The 26,460-nt window shown below is 49.2% G+C and overlaps 2 protein-coding genes across 2 annotated transcripts in view; one reads left to right on the forward strand and one right to left on the reverse strand.

Moving 5' to 3' along the window:
- The window catches only part of Col4a2 (collagen type IV alpha 2 chain), a 138,157-nt gene extending 123,045 nt beyond the window's left edge, over positions 1-15,112 (reverse strand). The window contains exons 1-3 of the mRNA XM_021169415.3: positions 14,680-15,112; positions 14,287-14,375; positions 14,110-14,164 (exon numbers count right to left, since the gene is read on the reverse strand). Of these exons, the coding sequence (XP_021025074.1) occupies positions 14,110-14,164; positions 14,287-14,330 (99 nt within the window). The 5' untranslated portion in view covers positions 14,331-14,375; positions 14,680-15,112. The remainder of the gene's footprint in view (positions 1-14,109; positions 14,165-14,286; positions 14,376-14,679) is intronic.
- Positions 15,051-26,460, forward strand: part of Col4a1 (collagen type IV alpha 1 chain) — a 115,094-nt gene continuing 103,684 nt past the window's right edge. Inside the window, exon 1 of the mRNA XM_021169414.3 lies at positions 15,051-15,278. Within this exon, the coding sequence (XP_021025073.1) occupies positions 15,195-15,278 (84 nt within the window). The 5' untranslated portion in view covers positions 15,051-15,194. The remainder of the gene's footprint in view (positions 15,279-26,460) is intronic.

The following is a 26,460-nucleotide window of genomic DNA, read 5'->3' on the forward strand; positions in this document are numbered from 1 at the left end:
CAGAAGACCAGGGCAACTGTGGTGTGTGCTCTCTAGGGGTGTATGAGAACTGAGGTCAGGGGATAGGTCGAATCAGTGGAGGCCAGTGCACCCAGCCCCAGTTTTGTGGTATGTGTGGAAAGGCATTCCTGAACCTTAGGCAGATACTTTAAACAGAGCCGGCCACAGCCACAGGCTACTCTTCCCTCCCAACCAAGGCCCTTTAGTTGGAGATGAGGTTTTACCCAATCTTCTGACAGCAGCTCAGCAGCCAAGCTAAGTGCTTTCCTCTGCTGCTGAGCAGATTAGAATAGAGATGTGAGCTAGCTGCCTGCACTTTACAGGGCTGGGGTAAGAGATGGAAGGAGCTACTCCCGGACTGGAAAGCTCTTGGAATTACTATTCCTGGAGGAGGCACGCTCTGAGGTCCAAAGGCAGGGGGGACGGACAGGAAGTGTGGTAACCAGAGCCTTTGGGAGGTGGTTATTCTACACCAGGCCCTGTTAAGGGCTTCCCCTACATTACTGAATGGAATCCTTTTGGCCACATTCACTGGGAGGATTCTAAAGTTCTCTCGCAGAGGAGGACAAAGGCTTAAGACATGAAAGGTTACAGCTGTGACAAATGGAGCTTGATTTGACCGATGTGACCTGGATGCAGAGGGTGACACTGTAGTGGGCAGGTGCATCTTGTAGAAAGAGGTTCCAAGACAGGACACTTTTGTGTTATGGAAGAGCTGGCTCTCCTTTCTTGGGAGAAGACAATGTGTAAGTCCTGAAGTCTGATGGAGAGGCAGAGGCGACAGGAGGGGAGGGTCCAGAGCATTATGGGCACAGACACACAGCCAATGAGATGTCTGTATGAGGAAGTACTGAAGTCTTGCTATGTTCCTATCACCCATCCTGCCTTCACCAGGTGACTTCCAGTGTGATTTCACCAGGAGATGCTTACGAAAAACATCACGGCACTTCATCTGTAATTGCATAGCATTTCAGCCTGTAAGACATGGCTGGGATTTTGCAGGGAATTATATGAAATTTTGTTGACACTGTTGAAACTAGAGACCAATGCACAGGACTGACCACTGGGACCGGAAATAATAATCAAAAGCCTGAAGAGAGCGGTGGAGGTGGTCTGGTGGGAAGGAACAGTTGCCACGCTGACTTCAAAGGAGCCTCCAGCCACTCTGAACTTCCAGGAACACTCCTGAAGCCTGCTGTAGCTTTCTGCTTCCCATAATCCACTCTGAATTCTTGTTCAAGGATGGCCGAGCTCAGGTTCACCTTAATACCTTCAGCCTCGGCTGTGTAGGAAAGCTCATTTTTATGGGGATTAGAAGCCATAGATTATATTGTCCCCTTTTATAGTCTTCACTGAAGCTCAGGGTCACACTTGTGACCTGAACCCTCAGGTTCAGGTCCTCATGTACAAAGATAAGAGTTTTGCAAAACAAGAATTCCTTTGCCTTCTCACAGGTAAGCAAAAGAAAGAAACCCTCCTCACTGCCATCTCCTAATGCTTGCCTGTAGGTGTGCAAGCTGCCAGGATTAAAATGTAGATGCTACCGGTGCCCAGACAGCAGTCCCAGGCAGACCGAGGTCCCCAAGGTAGCAATATCAGAGTCGGAAATGCAAAGTCCAGGGCTGCAGGCTGACCCAGGACTGGGATGTGGAGGGGGACTGTTTCTAGTTTGGTATTTTATGTATTCAGGGAAGGAATCATGGCTCCTCTGGGCTCAGACAGTTTTGTCAGAGACCACACTGAATGGGATAAAGTGCCTTTTTGGGTAAGCTCCCCTGTCCACACCACTTGGTGGATGGGTCTCAGAAGGAGCGAGTCTGGTGGTCCACATTGGATGTGGTTGGGACACTGGTCCTCAATGAGTATGTGTTTGTGAGTGACTGTGTATGTGTTTGAGTGTGAGTGTGTATGTATGACTGTATGTGTTTATGTTTGTGTATGTTTGTATGTGTGTTTATATGTGACTGTGTATGTATTTGTGTCTGTGTGTGTATGTATATGTGTGTCTATGTGTTTATGTATGTATCTGTGTATATGTGTGTGAGTGTCTGTCTGTGTGTCTCTCTCTATGTGTGTGTGTCTGTGTGTCTATGAGTATCTGTGTGTGTGTCTGTGTGTGAGTGTGTGTCTGTGTGTGTGTCTATGTGTCTGTGTGTCTCTCTCTATGTGTGTGTGTCTATGTGTCTATGAGTATCTGTGTGTGTGTCTGTGTGTCTCTCTATGTGTGTGTGTCTCTCTGTGTGTGTTTGTGTGTGCATGTGTGTGTCTATGTATGTTTCTCTGTGTGTGTGTGTGTGTGTGTGTGTATGTGTGTGTGTGTGTAGGACAGATGTAGACCTCAGGTGGCTTCTCAATTGTTTTCCACCACATTTTCTGAAACAAGGAATTTCCCTGATCTCACAGTTCACAGATTCAGCTCAACTGGCTAGCCAGCGAACCCCAGAAGTCTGCCCATCTCCACTTCCCATGCACTGGGAGTGCAGGGATACAACCACCTTTGTCGACTTTTTCATGGGGTTCTGGGGTTTGAATTCAAGGCCTCATGCTTGTATGGCAAGAACTTTGCAGCCCAGCCATCTTGCCAGCCTCCACTTTCCACATTCTCACCCACAGTGAACATAAGGCTGAATATCCAGAAGCACCAAGGTGGCCATTGGGCCTCTGTGACCCCGAGGACAGAGCTCCCTCAGCCCAGTGTGCTCACTGGCCACATGCCCAATCCCCTCTGGGTCTGCAGCTCAAGGAAAAAAATGCAGGGCATGAAATGGAAATACTTTGGCACACTGTCTTGCAGTGGAAGCATATTTTACATTAGCTTGACTCTGCAGATAAGCCAATGTCTGCCTACCCCAGTAGTTTTAAATACGGCAATTCAAACCAAGTAGAACCAGTGGAGAAGAATGTCCCTGGCTGACTGTGAGCGCACAGTTTTGATGGACGTGCCTTTGGCACTCAGCACACAGATTAGCACTGTGATTCTGAGCAAAAAGGCCCAGCCACTTGAGTTCGGCCCAGGATGCATCTTGCCCTTTCTTTCCCTCTGGTTCTTTCTGAGTAAGGCCCTCACCACTGCACCAGAGACTGACTGGGGACAGGGCCTTGGGCTTTTCTGTCTGCTCCTGCCTACACACAGTCCCCAAGCCCCATGACTACGCATGGGAGGCCAGAAGGCTCTTTCCCTTGGACTGATTCTTCCTCTTCCCGTCTACTTGGCTCCCATCATAGGTAGCAGGGACCAAAAGCAGTACCATCTCTCGAGCTGCCTGCTCTGTGCAGGAGATATTTCTCCTCACTGTGTCATGACTGCTGTTCTTTAAAACCCCAAGATTTTCACTGCAGAGACCAAGGTGGTAATTTTATGTTGTATGTTTTACCATGGTTTTAGAAAGAAGAGCCTATGAAAACTACACACACACACACACACACACACACGAGAGAGAGAGAGAGAGAGAGAGAGAGAGAGAGAGAGAGAGAGAGAACAGGAGAGAGAACAGGAGAGAGAGAGAGAGAGAGAGAGAGAGAGAGAGAGAGAGAGAGAGAGAACAGGAGAGAGAGAGAGAGAACAGGAGTCCTGAGGCAGGGTCACTTTCAGGTGAACATCATGTCTGTTTGTCTGTCTATCTGTCTGAGATGTGTAGATGGCATTATAAGAGTTACATGTCTTTTAACTCATGACATATATATGGGAACAAGACTCTAAAAAGGTGAGAGATCAGACACCTCCTTTTGTCTTTATTCTTAGAGATTCAAGGTAAACCTAAGAAGGATGCAGCCTTGACTAGAAGACAGGGATATTGTCTGCCCCACAGCAGAACTGAGGAAGGAGAACCTTAGACATCAGGCCTCGTGGAAGTGCCCATGAAAAGGCATTTTTTTTGACAGGGTTTTCTTTTTTGTGTGTAGCTCAGGCTGCCCTGGAACTCATGAAGATCTGCCTGCCTCTGCTTCTTGGGTGCTGGGATTAAAGGTATGCACCACCACCCAGCTCAAAAAGGCAATTTTAAACTGGTTGGTCTGTCTGTCTGTCTGTGTGTCCTCTGTTAAGGAAACAGACTTTGACCTGCTTTGCTCCCTTGTTTTCATAGGGGATGGATAGCCCAAAGGTCAGACTTGGCTCAAGAGACTCAAACCACAGCTGTTTCAAATATCACTGTAGTCCAGTTGTTCCTTATTCCAGAACTTTCTGGCAAGACTGTACCTTGTTCTTACAGGACTGTTTGCTTGTTTCCAGTGCCTGGCCTGGAACCCAGGCTCTCCTGCCTGCTAGGCAAGTGCTGCACCACTGACCTACAGCTCTCGTCTGCTTCTTGCATTTGTATTTTGAGGCAGGATCTACCAGATCATCTAGGCTGGCACTGAATTCACTCTGTCACTCAGGCAAGCCTTCCACTTGTGCTCCTCCTGCCTCAGCCTTTCAAGTAGCTAGAACAACAGGCCCACCGAACCAAGGGAGACACAACTCTATCCTTAATTGCTAGTCTTCCTCAGTCAGGAATTTTTGGATTCAAAAAGAAAAGGTTAAAAAAAAAAACCACCAAAAAACCAGCAAGAAACAAAAACCCAACGCCGAGAGCCAGCATGAGTAATCCCGCTTCCTTCCCCTTCCAGAGTGAAACAGCTTATTCATTTCTAGAATGGTAAATTCCAATCAGGTGAGATGCAGATAACAAAGTGCTGTTGTCGGAGAACTCAGCACCCACAAAAGGGAAGGACAGAGGAGCCTTGGAGGGCAAAGGGCACTGGGGTGCTGGGGTCTCTCTGGGCCCAGGTCCAATGGGACTGACCACCTTGTATGGTGAGATAGGTAGGATTTGCAGGCTCATGGCCACTGTGGCAGAAGGAGACCGTCATAGATCAACAGAAGAACAGAAGGAAACCAACAGAAGCCAGGGCTGGAGCAGGCCTGTCTCGGTGTTGGCTAAAAATACTCTCTTTATGTGCTGATGTCCAGATGTGGTTAAACACACCCAACTATGTTCAACAGCAATAGATGCTGCCACAGATCCCAGAGAGGGCCAGACCTTGGCCTCTGCATTCCTGTATAGCAGGAAGAGGGAGGAGGCCAGACAGTATGATGGTGGGAAATCCTGTCCAAGCTGGGGTCCTCTCTGGAGGGTGGGGTGGGGCATGGGCTCTGTTGGGAAGTGGCAGGGGAGGTTTGCAGACAGGAAAAGTGTGCATCCTGGTTCTTTCTCAGTTATGACTAAGCTACTTGACAAAGAAGTAAGTGGCCAAATAAGAAAGGAGGAAGGAGGCATTTCTCTGGGAGATGCTCATGGCTGGCCTCTTTTACCAGAGGGTCAGTGGTTCTCAAATGGCTGTAGAGAAAAGGAAGACACTTTACCCTAGAAGCACATGGGAGGACATTTCTTTCTTTACTCAAGATTTTAGTTGCTTCTTTATATCACACTCTGCCTATCCAGACTCTTCAAGCTTTCTGTCCCAACCCCATTATAATTGGACCTCCAAGTTATTTAAATACAATTATTATAAGCCTTCATTCTGGAACTAATTTAGCTACACCTTGATTTAATGCAAATAAGAATTTCCTCTTTGCTGGTATTTTTCAGACTCAAAGGAAATGGATCTCTCTGTGTGGAGGCATCAGCGATGTATCTAGGCCAGCTCCTACCATGTGAGGTGGTACAGGGTGGCTTTGTACATGGGCACAAGTCCCTGGTCACCACAGCAATGATCTAACAAGAGCCATGAAGACATAGCATAGTTTTCATGCTCTGGACACTGAGAAAATGGGCAGGAATCCTCACCTCATTATCGACTTCCTGGCTAAGATGGAGGACTAGAGGACGGTAAGCAAAAACGGGTTTCATTCTAAAGACAGAGATGGGAGAAAGAACTAAACACTAGGCAAGAGGGTGAAGATACAATGGTGGGCTTGCCTGTCCCTGGCTTGTGGGAGGAAAACAGAAGTCGCTTCCAAAAGGGAAACCTAAGACAGTTCTACCCTCTGGACAAGCCCACATCTTCCATAAACCTCAGGTCCAGAGTTTTGGTGAGACAGTGGTCTTCTCACAGAAGGTTCAGTAAAGGAGAGAAACCCTATGTTGTCAAAGTCCCAGGAAAAGGCTCAGAGTGGCAGCTGTCCAGAGCAGACAGACTAGACACCAATAGAAGTGTATAAACCTTTAAATGTATTTCTTTATCTTGAATAGATGGTATGAAGGCACTGATGCTGTAGTAGTTTGTAGCCCCTTGCTGAGTGCTATCTAGAACTGAGATGTCAAGGTCAGGCTACTTGGAAAGAAGATTGCTTAACCAAGAAGAGAGAACCAAACGTACAGAGAAACCCCAGCACAGGAAGGCAAGAGAAATATGAGAGCCGGACATAACTCTTCCAACATCATAACTTAGCTACTGAACTCAAAGGTACAGAAATAAGAAAAACCCCAGATGAAGATTTCCAACGTACCTGGTAAAAATGGTCAAAGGGTTAAGAGCAGACACGTTCAACCCAGAACCTAGAGGGTAAAGTTGTCCAAATGGATGAGAAAAGTAGCCACTTGGAAGAAAAACTCATCAAGGGAAGACCCCAAAGACCACCAGAAGTCTCTTACATCTCATAAGCACTCTGGGCAAACCAGCAGCCAGATACAAAACTCATATCCACAAAATCACTCCTAGCTTTCCTGTCTATCAGTAACGAATTCAGTAAGAGAATGAGGGTGTGGAGGCCAGAGTAGCTCCTTTTCAACCCCTTCAACCCCTACATAAAACACCTATGAATAAGGTAGCCAAGGAAGCAAAGGATGGTTGCCATGGGAGCGTTAGGGGACGTATGAAAGAAAGATGTAGGAATGAAAGGCCTCTCATGATCACAGACAGGTTTACTGGGAGGTCATTGGGGGTTTGATACCTGGCTTCAAAATGTGGGGCAGAAGGCTTAGAATGCAGTCGTTGGTCCTCTCCCACCTTGGATCCTGCTGCTGCAGACTCCTCTGCCTGCTCTGCCTCAGTCTGTCTCTCAATCTGTCTCTCAGTCTGTCGTGCCAATGGCTGGATCTGGGCTTTAGCACTCGCTGCTTAAAACAGCAGCAATGCTATGCTTCTCTCTGGCTTAGGATTCCCAGGTGCCAAATTGTCTTCAGGGCTCACATCCCTTTGTGGGGTCCTCCTGCCTCTCTTTCTCTACTGGGGTCATTGCCACCATGCATGAAGACTGGGAAGGAAGGGACCACAGAGGAAATGTGTCTTTAAAATGACTGTACCCTGGGCCCAGCCAGAGCCTCAGGACAGTGCGAGGAGGCCATGTCTGTGACCGTGTGAGGCCAGAGCCTCTTCCCCTGCTCTCGCAGGGCTCTGTAACACCATGGACACCAAGATCAACATTCAGTTAAGAGCACAGGGCTCAGTGAGTCCTGCCAGTCACTGGATAATGGCTCCATGGAGTTCCAAACACAAATTCTCTAATTCCCACATGGAAGATCACCGAAATGGGCAGAAACATGGAAATAGGAATTTTATGGGTGGGGTTAAACAATCCCTAGGAAAAAATGCAAATCACCATGGGCAGTTGCCCTCACTCCCCAGATGCTTCATCCAGTGGAGGTAACATTTAATTTTTGCAGTGTGAACAAACAGACTTTGATATAATCTCTTGCTAACTTTCTCTGAGTGCAGTCTTCACCCAAATGACGTGTTTCGGCCCTGGCAACTGAACTCCCCGTCACTCATACCCACGCAGACACTGCTTCCTCTAGAACGCACTATGTTTCAGGCATCAGAGAGCATACTCCATGGGGTGCCCACAGAGGATACATGGTTACAGGAGTTGAAGAAGGCGTGTCCAGGCAGAAAAGCAGTGGATGGGGGGGGGGTAGACCACATTTAATGTCTACGTTTTCCTCTTTTTCATTATAAATGGTACCTGAGGTCATTTTCACATGAGTGTGGGATGTGCTGAGGCACACCCCTCCTCACCCTTCACTACCCTCTGGGCTTTGGTTTTTGAGACAGGGTCTTGCCTATCTGGCCTACGCTGACTGCAGACTCTCATTTCTCCTTTTCCAGTCTCCCAAGCACTGGGGTTCCGAGCTGAGCCGCCTTCCCCAGCTCCTTGAGGATTATGAATGATACTCCAAAGTCCTGCGTCTCCGAGGATGGTTTGAAAGCCTATCAGTTAGAGAGCAGGGCTTCAGTTAGAGTCTGCCGTGGGTCCCATTTCTGTGCGAGCACAGGTATCTTGGGCTCTGCTCTGGGCATGCTCTAGCGGGAAGGGGACACTGGGCTTGAGTGAGAAGCACACAGAGGATAGCATAGGCAGACGTGGCGGCAGGACAGAGGCTGCACCTTCTCTGCTGCTGGCCTTTGATGTAGGTGACAGGTCAATGTGCCAGGCCACACCACAGACCAAGTGCCACTCGCTCATGTTCCTGGTTTTTTCCCCAGGGGCTGAAACACAGTCTGTAGTCACCGGGGGTCCTACTCAGAGACCTGTGCCATGTAGAAGTGTGTGTGTGTGTGTATGAGTATGTAGAGATGTGTGTGGAAGATGTGTGTGTGCTGTAGAGATGTGTGTGTGGGCATTTATGTATAGATAGAGGTAGGGGGCATGCAGGTGTGTGTGTGTGTGTAGAGATGTGTGTGCATGTATGTGTAGAGATGTGTGTGAATGTGTGTGTAGAGATATATGTGTGTGTAGAGATGTGTGTGTAAGTCGTGTGTGTATGTAGAGATATGTGTGTGGGCATGTGTGTGTAGAGATGTATATGTGTAGAGATGTGTGTGCATGTATATGTAGAGAAATATGTGTGTGCGTGTAGAGATGTATGTGCATAGAGATGTGTGTGTAGAGATATATGTGTGTGTAGAGATGTGTGTGTGTGTAGAGATGTGTGTGCATGTGTATGTAGAGAAGTATGTGTGTAGAGATGTGTGTATATGTGTGTGTATGTGTGTGTAGAAATGTATGTGTGTGTGTGTGTGTGTGAAGGGGTGGTTGGGGACATAGGATGTAGGCTGTCCTGGCACACCACTGTTTCTCCAGCACTTAATCTCATGTGGTACAGGGCATGCAGCTCTCCTGTTCTCCAGAGCGATGAGGACATTAGAACCTGACTTCAGGTTCTAATCAAAGGTTCAAGGTTGATTTTCTGTGTCTCTGATCCGGAGCTCCTTCGCCATCCACATGATGGACCAACTCACTAGTCATGGCTAATCCCTGTTTCTGGGCCCCTCTCTTGGAAGTAGGGTTTAAAGTCCCAACCTCTAAAGCTGTGTAGGTCCTCCAGGACCAGGCCCACCCTCCAGCTCCCTGTAGAGGTGGCTATCAGCCAGTCAGTCATTACAAAGGACACGGATCCCAGGAGAGTCCCAGGACAAGAAGAGTAAATGCTACGTGGCACTCCACCTACCTCTACCTTCCCTTGTAGGGAATGAAGGCTCCTGCTGCAGCCCTGCAGGCCCTTCTGGGAGAGGAGCCCTCACCCAGGCCAGGGAACAACTCGGCCATATTTCCTAAGCCAGCAGAGTGACCTTGATTTACTGGAGGGTGGGCAGGCACAATGTTTCCCTGTCCTTGGCACATCTGCTTGTCACTGACACATGGTTGGTCCATAATTGATGTTTGACTAGCTGCTAAAACTCCTGAGAGTTGGGTACTCTGAAGGCAGAGGCAGGCTGATCTTTGTGAGCTAAAGGCTAGCCAGGACTATGTAGTGAAGCCATATTTCAACCACAACCACCACCACCACCACCACCACCACCACCACCACCACCACCACCACCACCACCACAACCACAACCATTATCACCAAGAAATTTATCTGTATCTCAGTTGACACTGGCAAAAAATGCAAAGACAGCTCAGGTTCCTGTACCCCCTCCACCCAGACAAGACAATGAGCTAACACCTTGCAGACATTTGCACACTTCTCAAAAAGAAGAAATAAATATTAGTGTGTTCAATTACAGACTCCAGTAGGTTTCTGTTATGCTTTTCACTAACATGGCTTTTCTGGGCCAGGATCCACTCCGGGTGGCACACTACACTTGATGCTATGATATACAGGGAAACTCCCTGCTCCAAAATCTGCCTCAGTGAGAGCCAAACAGGTCTCAGTAGAGCTGGTCAGAGAGCAGAGAGCCACCAGGGGCCAAAGACCCGCCCCCCGCCCCCACACCCATGAATAGATTAGAGTTTTCTAGGGAAGCCCTGGCTACTTAACTTTCTTTGAAATTCACCCCCTAACTACACACAAAGGACTTAGACACCCACAGAATCCTCCTAAGATTCCATATCACCCGATTCTTTGATAGATTACGTAAACAATAACCTCATTGTCACCTGGGGTAGTCAGTGGGGTCAAGGGCCACAGTCCTGAGATGCCAAGGATATTATCTGGAGGGATTGGCTGTTAGAGGAGTGACATTTACCTACTGGGTTCCAGAAACTCCTCACTAGCTCGCATGCACAGCAGGGAAGGCCTCACACCCAAGGCTCTGTTCTGTCCCATGCTGGAGAGCCCTGATGCTCACCCAGACAGACACTTTTGCTGGACCCCCTCTCTGCCCCCCACCCCGGGATAGGGGTTGGAGACTCCTGAGCCCAGGGCCCATCTCCACAAGGTCTGGCAGAGGTGGGCAGCTCAGGCTGCAATCTGTCTCTGACTCACCTGGGTTGTATGGACCATCACAGGAGCAGCATACAGCTTACCCAGCATCTCCTCAGCTCCCACTCCCTCTGAGCTCAAGCAGCTGACTAAGTAGCCATGAGGAGGAACCACCTCTTGCCAAGGGTGCTTGGATCTCGAGGTGAGTCGGCTCATGTCGGTGCCTAACTCACCTGCCGCCTCTATTGGTGAACAGCCTCAGCAACAAAAAGCCGGAGGTGAATTTGAAAGCACTTTCTAGAATCCTCAGAGCCTGGATATCTTTTTGACGACCCCAGGCTCAGCTTTCCTCAACGCCTTTCTGGAAAGCAGCAGTGCTCTACACACTCCTCCTGGTCCAACACTCACATTAGCATCTCCTCTCCAGACCTTCAACTACAGCCCTTTGAGTTTTATTTAATTTATTTTTTAGCAGAATCCTAGTTTTTCTGCTCTAGAACTTTGCACTTGAGTCTCATATTGTCTCTCTTTCTGATTCTGACTGCTCCACAGACAGGGCTGGGACCCTCTCCTGTCCCCGCTCTTCTGATCAAAATTTCTACCCATCTCTAAGTGTGTAGGATGAGGAGTGTCTGTGATGTGACTAAGCCATCTAAGCTACTCAGGGCAGCTGAGATGGGAGGCTCTAGAGGGCTGGAAGTGCTCGTGGCTCCATTCTATCAACAGAGAGAGCTCCACAGTGACTTCCTCTGTTTGGGGGCCCTGGTCTCACACAAAGGGATCAAACAAAGCCTCAGGGAAGTGGGAACACACAGTCTTCTTTAGTCCCAGACCCGCCTGCTCCCTTCACAGCCCTGTGAGGTGGACACTGTTCCCCAAGTCCCTATGACTCAGACATACATGGAAGCGCCCACAGTAGGCTTTAGGTGCTTGTCCAGTTGGGATCTTTACCCAGGTAGCCTGCCACGGAGGATTCTGGGATTGGCACCCCTTTGCGACGCAAGCCTTAGTCTCATGATGGGCATTTGTATGTGTAGGAGTTTTTCTGGCCTTCGGAAACAACCACATGGGTGACAGTGACTGGTCCGGAGGTGCAGAGATAGAACATGTGTGTTCCCAGGGGACCCTGAGCTGAGGATGGTGATGGCGGCCCTTCACTTCATTTACTCTGTGCTCCTCCTGAACGAGAGAGTGGTAGAGGAGGGATTCCCCCACTTTCCAAAATCGGTGTTTGAGCTTTAGACCCAGGAAAGTCCCAACATGGGGAGAGGCAAGGATAAGCCTAAAGAGCTTCTTCACTACTGGCCTGGGAATCCGGGAGGCTGGGTGTGGCGGTGAGGTGATTGGCCTCATCATGGACAAAGAGAAACCCGGGGTATGTTATTTATACTTCTGACCTCTCTTTTTTTTTTTTTGTAAAATGGGCATAAGAGTTACCCACCTCAGGAGTATTTTCCTTTAGTCTTGGATGTGCTCATGCACACACGTTGGTATGCAAGAAGCATTCATGAAATAACTGCCCATTCTTTTCACTAACAGTTCAGCTGCTTCTGTCTGAGGCCCCCACAAGATACAACCGGTGGTCCTATTTTCTGAACTGATCCACCCCACAATGGTTCCAGATATCAAAAACAATGGAACAGGATAGCAGAATTGGGTGGACGAAGAGGGGAGGGGCAGAGCTCGCCACAAGGAAGATTTCCGTGCACCAAGAAGTCACGTCACAGGCACTAGCTGTGAAAAAGCCAGTGGGCCAAATTGTTAACCATACCAGTTGCACGCAGTTGCAGACACACTGATTCACACACATTTAACCATTCAGACTCTAAAGCCCAGAGAATGAACTGAGCACACGGAAGACATCTGACGCTGTCTCTTAGCTCCTGGGAGCGGATCAGGGCTCCCAAAGTCTTCTGTGTCTGGTTTCTAGAGTCCTGCTGGGTTGTCTGAGATGGGATCTGGAGTTTTGGAAAGCCTTTCTAGGCAGTGTGGTTTTCTGGGAGGTACCTGCTCCCCGTCACATCCAAGAGTAAAGGGCCAGAGACACTGAGGTGGGTTTGTAGCATGGGAAAGGATTTGGAGAGGTTAGGGAGCTATATCGTATATGAAGGGAATATGGCCTCTGGGACAAGCTGCAAATATTCTGAGGAATGTGGAAACTGAGGCTTGGTGTCACGAGGCAAGGGTAGAGCTGGGTAAATTGCCTTTCCATAGCAAACCCTTTTGGGAGTTGGAAAAAAAAACCCAATGCTTGGTAAGGTCTTCGTTCTCAGGATAAAAGACATAGATGGCTGTGCAGCGGCTCAGGACTGTGGGAGTCACCACACTGGGCGTCACTTTCTAGGAACGTGGGTTTAAGTGCGGCTGTGGTCTACGGATCCTGGCCAAGTGGGAGTCATGCATGAAGGCCCATAAGTAATGGGCTGTTCTAACATTTAGGTTCTGCTCTTACGTCAGGACTGAGGACTGGGGCAGGAAGGAGACAGACTCAAGCTATAAGACTGGCCAGGGCTGACCAGCCAAAGTCTGGTCAGAGCTCCTCTTTCTCCTCATGCTGGGCCCTGCATCCCAGCAGAGCATGAAAGCAACTCTGTGATGGAATCAGTGGCCACTTTCTGCAAGCCTGAGAACCACTGATGGTTTCAGCTAGGTGAGGGAAAGGGAAGGAGGCTGAAGCAGGACTCCTTCCCCAAAGGTGTGCTGGTTCCAGACACAGAGTGTACTGGTGTCCCCAAGCTGTGTCTACTTGGAACTTGGGTACTCCACAGACAGGTAAACAGGGCACACAGGACACCTGGCCAGGGTTCTCAATTTTCATGTTTCTTTTAAACAGCACTACCCATGAGGAGACACCCCCCCACACACACACACCCCTGTGGCTCTGGTACAACTCTATAAGGAGTGGCTACATTTAAAATGTGAGGGAGCCCCAGAGCATCTCTTCAGTTCAGTTCAAAGGCTGTTCTGGCAGGCCTGGTTTGGTCTTTCAAGGAGCAACAGGTACAGCAAACAAGTCACAGAAGCCAGGGACCACAGGCCTCCCTCTGGCCTGTGGCTCTTCAGGGCCTACTCAAGATTTGGAAGAGACCGCGGTTTCTATCCCTTTGTTCCCGAACAACCTTAAAGCAGGAGGCTGTCTCCTCCTTGCCCCGCCCCTCCCCAGAGACTCATATTTAAGCAAGATGCTCTCTGCCCACCACAGTGCCTGGACACCACCGCTGAGTTTCTGGAAACTCTTTGCTCCCAGCCCCCTCCGTCCGTGCGCCTCGTGGCCTAGTGACAGACATTCTTCCCTTGCTGCTAAGGCCAAAGCTTGGCAGCAAAAGGTGCCTGAGGCTACGTTTTAATTATTAGCTCCCTAGAGAGGGCCGACTCCTGTACTGCACGGGACGTGCGGCTGGCAGACACAGTAGCACACACCTACAATGCATACGCACACTCAGGTGGGCTCGACGAGCCTGTCTTCCACGAGGCTCCGCGAGCGTCCCAACCCGACACGGGCGTGGAACTCCAAGCGCCGTGGAGTTCAAGCGGTACTTACCCCCAAGACGCTCTGAGCCATGAGTCCCACTGTCACAGTCGCTAGCAGCAGCCACCTGCACAGGAGAGGGAGGGAGGGTAAGAAAGCGACAAAAACATGCGGGCCCCAACTTGTCAACTCCTGAAAGATGCATGCAAGGTCCCCTTCACCTAGGAGACCAGGCAGAAGGCTACTTACCCTCGCAGGGGAGGGCCAGACGCTTTGAACCGCACTCGGTCCATGATCCCAGTCTTTGAGCTGTAGACTCGGCTCGATCCCTTCCTAACCTGGAGGCAAGAGACAAAGCGGGTTAGCAAAGGTGGCAGGCAGAGAGAGCATCGTCATCTTAGCACCCTGACTCCGCATAATGTCCCTCGTTTCCTTGCGGGGTGACCAAAGTTCTGTCCCATCAGGAGACAGAAAAAGGGAGATTCTTCTCCGTAGGCCCTGCCTGGAGCTCCTCAACCCATGCAGCGCGATCCCTATTCCCCCAGCTCCGATCCAACGGAGCGCGCAGCCTCAGCCTACTCCGGCGCTACAGGTCGGCGACTTGGGGCCTGGCTCTCTGCGCCTCCCGGGGGTCGCTCTCACCTCAGGGTCAGGAGTTGCTGCAGGCGCGCATGGGCCCCTGAAGAAGCGTTGGCCCGCGGCACACCGGCGGCCAGGCCCGCCTGGCTCTGCTCCGTGGGCGCCGGACTCTCGGCCCCGGCGTGCCTTGCTGGTGCTTGCCCGGGATTGGCGAGCCAAGGGGCTCGTGGAATCGGGGCGCGGGAGGAGCTGGGTGCGGAGCGCAGAGCCCCGGCGTTCGGACTCCCTGCGACACCAAGTCCCGAGCGGCGCGCAGCCTCCGCCTCTTACCCGCGCCGCAGGGTCCTCCCCTTGGAGACGCCGCCCGCGCACTGCCGAGGGGAGGGGGCAGCGCCAACAAATTGGGGAGCTCCTCGGGCGGCGCGCACAGGTCTCTGCGCAGAGCCACCGCACCCGGGACGGTGAGCAGGGCTCACGCCCGGGCCCTCCGAGACTGAGCACCTCGCCGCGGCCCACGGGAACCGGGCTGCATTTCCCCGCCGTCTCTGTTGGTCCCCTGCCGCCCCGGGCGCGCCACCATGGGGCCCCGGCTCAGCGTCTGGCTTCTGCTGCTGCTCGCCGCCCTTCTGCTCCACGAGGAGCGCAGCCGAGCCGCTGCGAAGGTGAGTTCCCTGCGGGCTGCGCTCCCCAGCCTCCCTCCCTGCACCCCTGATGCCCCGCGAGGCCTCTTTGTCCAGCGCCTGGCGCAGTCAAGCCGCCTGGCTCTCGAGGGTACCGCGGGTGGCACGGCCAGGTGCATTCTTCCCCCGAGTCTCCCTCTCGTAGTCCCTGTGGGTAGCGATCGCACATCCATTACGGAACCTCCTTTGTTATGTATGGACTGGGTGCGGGAGAGTTAGGAAGGGACTGAAGCTTAGCTTGTACCACGGCGGGGTGAGGGTACGGAGGAGCCAGTGAGATTTGAACCCTCATCGTCAAGGCGCTGAGCGGCGGGGCGCGCGAGTGGGTCGGGGCTGGAAGGGTGGCTAGGCACACCCCACGCCACTCAGAGTCCTACACACATGTGCAGGGGGAACCGCTTTGGGTGTGTTTCTGGTTGTTTGGAGCCCGTGATGGTTGAGGCTGAACAACTTTGGGCCGTTTGCCTGGAAACATCTGTATTTTTGCTTTCCCACGACTTTTGTGTAGCCTACGGCACGCTTGAGAACAGACGCGGGGCTCTTCTCCGCATCCTAAAAGTCTCTGCCTCGACTCTTGCCTTTTATGAGTGCGTGCCTGAAAATTATAACCACATTTAGACTTGAGTGTGAAACCAAAGCGAAACTCCGTCGCATTGTTCCCTGCGCAAATTGTTTTTTTTTTTTTTTTTTTTTTTTTTTTTTTTTTTAGTTTTTGTTTCCTCTGGTGCTGTGCTTGGCCAGGAGGGTGCTGGGAGATGTTTGCAAGAGCCAGACTTCCAGCTCTGGAGGAACCCGGCCAGACTTTCTGCCTTTGCCTCTAGAGAATACACTTCAGCTGCTGCTGCTGTGACAGCCATGCAGGCCCAAAGGCCACAAGGTGTGGCCTCTCCATAGTTTGCCTTCCCCTCAAATGCCTAAAAAACGACGTTTGCTTCTCACCGAAGCTTCCAAGTTTTAAAAGAAACCGTTCCTTAATTGTGCATTTTCTTTTCCTTTTAAGAATTTCACCTCTTTCCTGCAGGAGCGATACTGATCAACTATGCTATAAATTATTAACTGTTACATACTAGAATAAACTGGTAACATTACTAGGTGGTATCTTAATTGGGTTTTGCCTCCCTGGTGGCAGCTTCATCATTGGTTTCTGAAGAAGGATGATTACATCAGCAACCAACTTCAGAGAGTTCCCTTCTCTCCAGCCTCCACCTTCACCTCAGGTAGCTGTTTAACTACCCATTCTCTTGCTGAGGGTAGTTTCTCAAAAGAGCAGGCTTGATGGGCTGGACCTGCTGGCGGTCTTGTAGTTCTTGCTTCTTGGACACCCGAAGCAGATGGATCTCAAGTTCAAGGCTAGCCTGGGCAACAGAATGAGTTCAAGGCTAGCTCAGGCAACATAGGGAGACCCTCCCTATAATAATAATAATAATAATAATAATAATAAAAAGTAAAAAGAGGCTTACGGGCAAAGTGCTTACCCAGCATGAACATAGCCCTGGGTTCATTCCCCAGGGTGGGAAATATTTACCAAAAGACCTAGGATTTCTAAGGGGATCACTGTGATGGAAAAGCATGAGCCACTGTTTGGCCTTAGGTTTTTCTGAACGATCGTGTTAGCAAAGCTAACTGTGAGATCTCACGTCCAGACCCTCAGGACTTTAAACAGTTGAGTCAGCCACACGAACTCCTGATCTTACTTGGAAAGTCAAACCAGCCAGTGTTGATGCTTGACATTGATGTATTTCCTACTAATTGTCCTGTAAGACCAAGTACATTTCTGGACGCTCGCTCTGTTCTGTTCCTCCAGCTGCCTTATCTTAAGTGATTTGGCCTGTGGGTACCCTAAGACATTACCTTGGTAAGACATTCACCCCATTAGCAAGCCTGCTAATGTGCATATGACCTTAGGTATGCAAGAAGACCTGTTTAAAAACAACATCCCCCCCTCATTTAGAAATCTGTGTCCTTTTCACGGTATCAATAACATTTTGCCCAGCTCCTTTTAAAACTAGCTGTTAGAGGTACCACAGCAATGAATTAGCCTCCATTGAGTTTTCCAAGTCAAACATCTCTAAGCTAATTGTTAATTCAGATGGTAAGATCATCAGTTCTGCTTGGGGATAGGCCCAGGATCGTGCACACACTGGGCAGGCACTCTCTATTGATGCTTATCAAATGGCTTTTCAGGGTCTGAGATGTGAACTTTCCCCTAAGTGTGGCCATGCCTGCCCAGCAGTCTTGCTGTCTCCTGAACATTAGTCATGTCTCCAGGGACTGAGTGACCAGAGAGCTCATATGAAGAGGGAAGACTTTCTTCCCAGGCCTGTCTGGGTGGCTCTCTTTGAGTTTGCATCTAGATGAGAAGGCTGGCTTCCCAACAAGGCATATTGGGAGTAGGGTGCTAGTGAGGAGGGTCCCCAGTCCTCTTTCTTTTTACAAGGAACAGGACTGGGAAAGGGTAAGGGCTTCTGAAATCAGCCAGAGAGCTGCGCATTAGCCATGTGTGTGCTAGACTGGGCTCCACTAGAGGTGCTGACTGATGCTTTGAATTACTGGGTGTACACTGAATGAGTGTGTTCAGGGATATTTAGAGTGCATTTGAACTCTGTGCCTCAGTTTCCCTTGCAGTCACAACCGCCCCTTCCTTATATGTAGATTTTTGTTTGTCCTTTATTTCACAAATGCTTTCCCAGGCAGGCGCTGGCCACACTGCAGGTCAGAGGGAGTAACACACAGTCTTGGACTGAGGACATGGACTGACTAGAGACACTGGGGATCAGACAGTGCCACAACAGAGGGACCTCAAAGACATAGGAGAACTAAGTCTAGCGTTTGGGGGGACTACTGGGAGGATGTTATCCCCCAAACGTGGGGGCTAGAATAGAAGCCCCTGGCTGTTATGACACTGCCCTGCAGCAGAATGCAGGATGACATTTCCCAGTATCTGTCAATCTTAAGGATCTTTGCCTTCCACAGTGACCTTGAAATCTCTCCTTGGAGCTGTCTTGGGGATTAGCTGTTGGCGTGTTTGACCTTTGGCTTTACAAAGCCTAAGGGGAGTTAAAGGGCAAGGTCTGCGCCATCAGAGATAAGGAGAGCCCAGCCCAGTGTGTGACCTGTCTTCTCTCTCCAGGTGGGAGATCTCTGGGAGTAGGGGGAGGTTGGAAAGTTAAGCAAGGATGATCCACTCAAGACAAAGGAGTGTCTGTGGGAACTGACCCAGAAAGCCTATGTGGATCTGGGCAAGGGCAGGAGGGACCTCACGAACCCCCTCATTATTCATTAACAGCAGTGGGCATACTCCTGAGATTGGAAGGAGGGCCTAAAAAGCTGGGTTATTTAGGGAAGAGCTGGTAAAGGTTTTGCAGACAGTAAAACCCGGGAGTTACGAAGGACCACCAAGCCTTGGAGATAAGGGCGGGGCCTCATGAGTCGACCCCAGCACGAATCTCTGTTAGGATGAATTGTACAATGTTTGTTCACAACTGAACAACCTTGAATTGAACAGCGATTGTTCCCAAACATGGAAACAGATTAACCTCGTTAAAGTGTCTCTCAAGCGGGTTTGGCATTTGGAACTCCGGGATAAAGTAAGCAAGAACAACAATAGAGGGCCTAACGCAGGATCTCGGGGCATTGTTCTTCCCAGCCAGCAAATATGTGAGCTGCAGAACAATACCAAGGACCATGTCTGCCATTGTCCAGCACACAATGAAAGGTCAAAATCAGAACCGGGTCATTGGGAATGTCTTCTTAGGTTTGAACTCTAGGATTCCTTTGGGGTTAATGTTTGGCAGTCTGTCACTCAGGGGCCTGGGTCCACCCTGTGTTCTTGGCCATTGTTCTTGTGGCCTCTGTCCTGGGGTTGCAAGGCTGTCTGCTGCCCTTTGCTTCCTGTCCCAGTCCCACTGGGCGTGTCTATGGAGTAGGCCTGTGCTTTCTTCTCTTCTAAGTTCTCTACCTAGGCATCTGCTCCCTGCATTCTGCATCACTCCTGACAGTGGCCATCTTAAGCTTATAGTTGGAGAATGACGCCTCACCCCATCTGTCCCCATTTGATTTCAAACTTCTGCAGAGTTGGACTTCAGCTTCTCATACCATCTGGCCTTTGGACGCCCTACCTCCCGTTTGGTTATTTCCGATTAACAGTGATGGCGGATGGCTCTGGAGTTGTGCCCTTCTCTCCTGGCTCCTCCATGGCTCTGACCCACACTAGGTCCTGCTTTTGGCAGGATTGTCTCCACCCCTCCTTGCTCTGCCATTCTCTCTTGCTTTCTAACACTTTTGCAGTGTCATCGTGAGCACAGCCCACTTGGTTATGCAGACCCTTTCAGTATGGGTGTATGGATTGCATAAGCGTCATCCTCACAGCCCAGCATCGCAGGGGCCAGTTCATTTCTGATGCTCTCACACCTGCAACATGCCTGTCTTCCCTTAGCCTTCTCCATTCTCCTGAGCTTCCTAGAGTTAGGGTGTGGTCTGGAATTTTAAAGTTCGTCGTAATGAGAACCATTAGTTTTCAAGCCCCTCACCCCGTTTGTAAGGTGAAGGTAATGACACCTTACGGAGGAGGCCTGTGCGTTGCAGGGAAGCTGTGTGCATGAGGTAAGTGAGCAGCCACCAGGAAAGGCAGGCTCTCTCTACCACATAGCTTGCTATGGCATCATCTTTGGGAGCTGGGTTCTGACATCCCTGCCAATTGTAAAACGCCTAAGGCCACATCTTTTTTTAAAGCACCTTGACTAGGCTAGGGAGAGAGCCTGGCCCATAGGTGGAGGCATGAATTAATCACTGGTAATTAATTGGTCCTGATGTTTCCAGGCTGTTCCCTCGTCCTCCCCTGGGAGTCCTGGTGGGGCTGTGTCCTGGCTCCTGGAAACTATGTCACAGTGTCTGTCCTGTGGCATTATTAGAGAACACAAAGGAAGATAATGGCGCAGGGAGGTGTTTCCCCTGAATTCCGAATCTGAGCAGATATTCCTACGGAGAGTAAACACGACATGGAAACACACATGGCGCAGACCTCCCTATGTAAATAGTTTACTCCGTGGCTTAGTAATGTTCGTTATGGAAGCCTGGCTGGGTTTGGCTTTACACCACGCACTATAGGCACAGTTCCTGTAATCTGGGTTTCAGATCTCGCTTGGTGTGTGGTAGGAGGTGAGTGCAGTGCCTGAGGCAGATGTAGCAGATGCATCTCACCTGCCACAGGGGCCCCAGTGGGCTGCGTCACCATCTGCTAAGGAGCATCCGCCCCGTTGCCCCTGTAATCCACTCTTTTGGGAAGACTGCTATTGGCAAGTCCATATTTTGTTGTATTTGGGACCTTTCTTGTTCAGGAGACATCAGGAGACACTGGCTGAGAACCGAGGGAAACAACTGTTACATTTTATTGCCCAGCACACCAAGTGGGAAGCCATTTACCCAACACAGCATATTAGCGGGACGCCATCTGTGTGATTGACTAGTCATTCCCACGAGGTTTTCCTGGTTGGAATTGGACACTGCTCAGCATACTTTCTTTCTGTTTTATTTTTTATCTTATCATTTTTAGTTAATTAATTAACTAAATTTTGAGACAGGGTTTCTCTATGTAGCCCTGGCTGTTCTAGAACTGGCTCTGTAGCCCAGGCTGGCCTATGACCTCACAGTGATCGACCTGCCTGTGTCTCCCAAGTGCTAGGACTAAAGGCGTGTGCCACCATGCCCAGAAACTCAGCACAATTTCTAGAGGAGCTGAATCCCTCCTGCATTTGATATTTAATTCGAGTGGCTTAATCATTTTGTTGTTAAATATCTACTTTGGAAGAGACATAGGAAACTCAGTCTTCCCAAGGCATATGTCAAACTGACACAAGCTAGAGCTATCTGAAAGGAGGGGACCTCGATTGAGAAAATGGCCTCATAAGACCCAGCTGTAGGGAATTTTCTTAATTGGTGATTGATGGGGGAGGGCCCAGCCTATTGTGGGTGGTGCCATCCCTGGGCTGGTGGTCCTGGGTTTTATAAGAAAGCAGGCTGAGCAAACTGTGAGGAGCAAGCCAGTAAGCAGCACCCATCTATGGCCTCCGCATCAGCTCCTGCCTCCAGGTTCCTGCCCTGCTTGAGTTCCTGCCCCGATTTCTTTCAGTGATGACCAGTGAGGTGGAGGTATAAATAAGCCAAATGAACCCTTTCCTCCCCAGCTTGCTTTTTGGTCACGGTGTTTCATAGCAGCAATAGACGCTCTGATTAAGACAGCCGGTCTTTCTCCTTCTGGCATCAGTGACATTTCCTGGGTACTAGCAGCCGTGTATCTTCTGATGGATAGGCTCTACCTAGCACTCCAGTTTCTAGGCCAGTACTCATTTCATGTTTAAGCAGGTGACTGATGAAACTAACAGTAACTATTGTGACATTTTTCCTGTGTTTATCTTACAGAAATTAACATAAATATATAATACAGTTGGTGAAGGATTGGGCTACTATGTAGCTTTCTAATATCTTTTTGTGTGTGTGTGTGTTCAGGCAATTACATTTCCTAATTAGCTCTTAATTTCCAAAAAAGTATTTTTTTTTTTAACAACTGTATGTAAACATGCACCTGAGCACTGTACTTAGGGACTAGAGGAGTTTGACCTGTGGAGTTGGAGTCACAGGTAGTTGTAAGCCACCTGATATGGTGTTAGGAACTAAACTCAGGTTCCCTGAAAGGGCAACGAGCACCTTAGCCATCCAGCCATCTCTCCAGCCCCCTCACTAGCTTGTAAGTTTTGAGCTACATCTTTTGCTTTCCTATGGAACACAGTAGTATCTCAATTTGCAGAGCTGTCATCTAGGTGAACGCTTTGCATATGCTAGGACCAGCATGCCACTGCATCAGGGCTTAATGGATGGTGATGGTGTCATTTTACGATGACAGCATGTGAGGTTTCAGTAGGTAAACAACACAGACCCAGATCTCGGTCTTTTATTATAATGGTCACTTAGAAAATCTATAACTTGGGAACGTTAGCTAGAACTCAATGTATATATGCCAGAGGAGAGGGTTGGTCTCAATTCCGGTGACCTAAGCTTAGGCAGACAAAAGAAAAGCCTGTTTCTCTAATAAGTGAATGCTAGGAGATCAGATGCAAGCTCATAACTTTGGAAAGACAATGGGGCACATCTCAGGAGGAAAGGACTAGGGACCTGCCTTGCCCTGCTGGGGGTTGGCATGTTGGCACACAGTCTCTGGCCTTCTCATGAGTGAAAGGCAGTGACCCTGTTGATGAGGAGAAAATGAGCTATTGTTTGCAAAGCATTTATGCAGTGCTTGCTTAATGCCAAGCAATACCTGGTTCAATGAAAAGGAAACTCAGAGGAGTAAATAGCCAAGTAATGACATCAACGGGCAGGTGGGGCTGGAGGAGAGCGGTTGGATCATTACATCAGCACCATGAAGCTCATACCAGCATCAGCACCACCAAGGGATAGAGGACACACCCAAAGTTTCTGGTTCAGCAGTGTGGGGTGTCCTGGTGGTTCTAAATTTCTATTGGGGGATGTTACTGGTCTAGAGAACTAGGGTCTAGCTGTTCTCTTTGTTTTCTAGGCAGTAGCTTGGTGTATGATTAGGTTCTGGCCAAGCGGCCGAATGGTCTCAGCATGCCAGCATCTGGGGATCTCCGTTGACTTGCTGTTAGACTGAAGCCAAAGTGTTGCATGGGAAATGCCCCCTTCTTAGTCCTGTTATCTTGATTCTCACTGGGGCCATTATTGTTGGCCACTAGCATGTTCCTTAGAAGGTCCCAGCAACATACTTACGGTGTGTGAAGAAGTGGGTGCCGGTGAACTAATTTGCCCTGGCTACCTGAGCCCTACTCTTCATCAGGCTGTTTCACAGGGCTCGTCTTGCCAGCTTTGGTGGTGACATTTAGGCCCCTCACCTGTGAAGGGGGGCAGTGACCCTTTGTGGAGGTCAGCCAGGGTGAAGCCCAGCTGGGGCATGCGATGACCTGTATAGAGGCCCACAGCACTCCACACTTCCCTGGCCTAGGCCACCTGGTTCCCTGACTGGGAATATCTGATTTGTGTCCCATTACAACCAAACCTATTTCCTGGAGATTAAAGACTATTTGGGGTTAGTGGTTTAAAATAACTCCTAAATTTTGGTCAGGAAATGGCCTATAAAATTAAGATGAGATTGCCAAGGCAGGCAGGAAAATGGGTCAGTGCTGGGGGTGGTTCCAGGGTGGGTGGGGCATGCTAGCTATCAGATAGTCATTTAGTCTCTGGACCAGATAGGCTTACTTTGGCTGCATATACAAACTCAGCTTAGGACTGGTGGGCACACTGGGGTTCATGACTGTTTATGAGGTGGGTGAGTTCTTCTGACATATGCCTTGACTAGAGCTGATCACAGACTGACACTTTAGTGTGCAAGGCTGGGGCCACATGCTTCTATCACTGTATTACCCAAGGCTGGCCACATGCTTCTATCACTCTATTACCCCAGGCTGGCCACATGCTTCTATCACTCTATTACCCCAGGCTGACCACATGCTTCTATCACTGTATTACCCCAGGCTGGCCCGGCCGCCGTTGGGTGCCTTCTTTATAATTAGATTTTGCTTTCGCAAATACTTGAGAATTGAAAAAACTGAACGATTTTATTTCTTTATTCTGGAATCCGGGCTTTTGAAATTGAGGGGAAAAAGACTTTTTATGATAGTCATTTAATGTTTTCTTGTTGACTTTGGGTCTTTTCTCATCTTTCATGGGGCTGTGCTCTGCGGATATGTTCTGAGACATGGCTTTCCCACTTCACCAAGTCAGAGTAACTTTCATAATGAGATGATAATGTGTGATACTGAACAATGGACTTGTGATCTCTTCCCTTTGAACCTCAGAAGTGGTTCATGTCAGTCCTGAAATTCTAGGAAGAGGGTCATAAGCAGCTGCAAACTAAGAGGCAGATGAGATGTAGTTAGATTCCTGACTTACCCAAAAGTAACTGTGAGGCTGGACAAGTGGTCTCCATGCCTCTGTTTTCCCATGTATAAATCAGGAAGAGTGACACATTCCTTTAGGGTTGCGTCTCTTTGGTTGTTTGAGAGGTGGACAGGTGAGTTACTTCTGTGTTGTTCGATGCCACGCCTCCTTGGTGGCTTCTTAGCTGGACTTTTTGATCTTCACTTGTAGATAAAGCTGGGATGTTGGAGCAATCGCCATCTCTTCAAACCTCTAGTGCATTCTTTAAAAAATAAGCTGCTTACTGGGTAGTTGATAAAATACTCCCATTTGTATCACACATACACAGTTAATTGCAATTAATATTCACACACATAATCAAATGTCGTTATGGAATAACTGTGGAGTGCGGGGCTTAAGGTATTCCCAGAGGTAGACATGATGGAGAGTAAGCCTGGGCTCCTGTGGGCACAGCAGCAGTGTGCACATGCACTTCTCATCTCTGGAGCATCTTGGGTGTCTACAGCTGATTCTGAGGCGCCATCTTCCATCGACACCCAAGTGGTGCCCACACATTTTGGGAGTTGCTTTGAGACCCTTCTCTCTCACCTTAGAGGAGCAGGATGGTGCAGCTTGGCTTTGGTCTGTCTCAGTGTAAACTCGGACTGGCATCAGCTGTGTACAGAGAGGCAGCAGCAAGCATTGTGTTAGAAGGAGGGACTGGAGCTAATGTCTCATAGCTTTGAGTTCGTCCACCACATCCTAGCATCCCAGCAGATGTGTGGTGTTGTGTGTGTGTGTGTGTGTGTGTGACATGAAGGTAGAGTGGGAACCACTTCGTAGGGAAAGGAACTAAAGGAAGAGAGGAGAAAAGATGTAGAGAGGGAACATATATTTTTTTCTTAAACATGGAGTAGAGACTTAAAAAAAAAAAAACAAACCCAAACCATATATTTAAAAGACTTCAAGGCAGAAAAGGAACCGTGCATGAAGAGGGGAGGTAAGGGAGCATCGAGAAAGAGGAGGGTAGGGAGTTGTAGGTAGGGGTCGTCAGTAAGGCACAGCTATGGAAGTGCCTTGGTGAAGCTCAGTAGTTTAGTCTGTAGCACAGATTGATAATGGAGCCAGCAGGATTGCTCTGCTGCTAATGTGCACAGGGACCTGAATTCACTCCTCTGAACCCACGTAAAAAGCCAGCACACAGTTATAATCCCAGCACTGGAGAGGCAATGGGTGGTGGGTCTTCCTGCCGCTCTTGGCCAGACAGTGAAGCTGACTCGTGAGTCCCAGGCCAAAAAAAGGCAGATGACACCTGGGGAATGTCACTCAAAGTTGATCTCTGTCCTCCACATGCATGTGCACACAGGTGAACATGTGTACACACACACACACACACACACATGCTAAAAACAATACATTTAAAACAGAAAGCACCATAGCAAGGGTACTTTCTCTATCTGCACTGCGGAAGCCATTTTCCACTGTGGTGGATTGAGAACATAAACATGAAATCTGACACACTAAGCGTAGTCATCTGCTAGAAACCCTAGCAGTGGAAAGCCCCAGGTAGCCCTGTAAAAAGCCCTCTGCACAGGTCTGATTTATCTTTCCTTACTTTAGTTAATTTTATGCCTATGTGTGTGTCCCTGAAGATATATGTGTGTGTATGTGTGTGTGTTATGGGTACCCTTTGTGTGCAGGAGTCTTAGAGCTCAGATAGGGGTGTAGGACCTCTGTTACAGAAGGTTGTAAGTTATGGTATGGGTGCTGGGAACCCAACCTGGGTCCTCTGCAAGAGCAGCAAGTGAGCCATCTCTCCAGCCATCTGTACATTGTTTTCTCAGAGTGCTGGCTTGTGTGTGTGAAATGTGTCCAGGGAGCACGCTGGCAACTGGACTTCCTAAGGAGAGGCTATTTAGTGATTACAAATACATACACAAGTATATTGGGTACTTTGTGTTCATATGTGCATGTGTGCATTGTATATATTAAGTGGTGTTCATTCATGCACGTAGTGAGTTGTTCCTCTGTACGCACTATGTATCAGTGTGAGGAAGACCATAAAGAACAGCTGCCCTTGGTGCCTTTATGGAATTAACACAAGTAAACCGTTTTTACCTTCACCAGACTCAATTAGACACGATTTTAAAAAGGGATCCCTGTTTATTGATTCTGGAGTGTCCCAGGCTCAGAAACGCTAATTTGCTACAGATCTGTAAGTGTAGAAGGAGAGTCC

This window comes from Mus caroli, unplaced genomic scaffold, assembly GCF_978045245.1.
Source record: "Mus caroli unplaced genomic scaffold, Mus_caroli_1 scaffold_10, whole genome shotgun sequence".
NCBI lineage: Eukaryota > Metazoa > Chordata > Mammalia > Rodentia > Muridae > Mus > Mus caroli.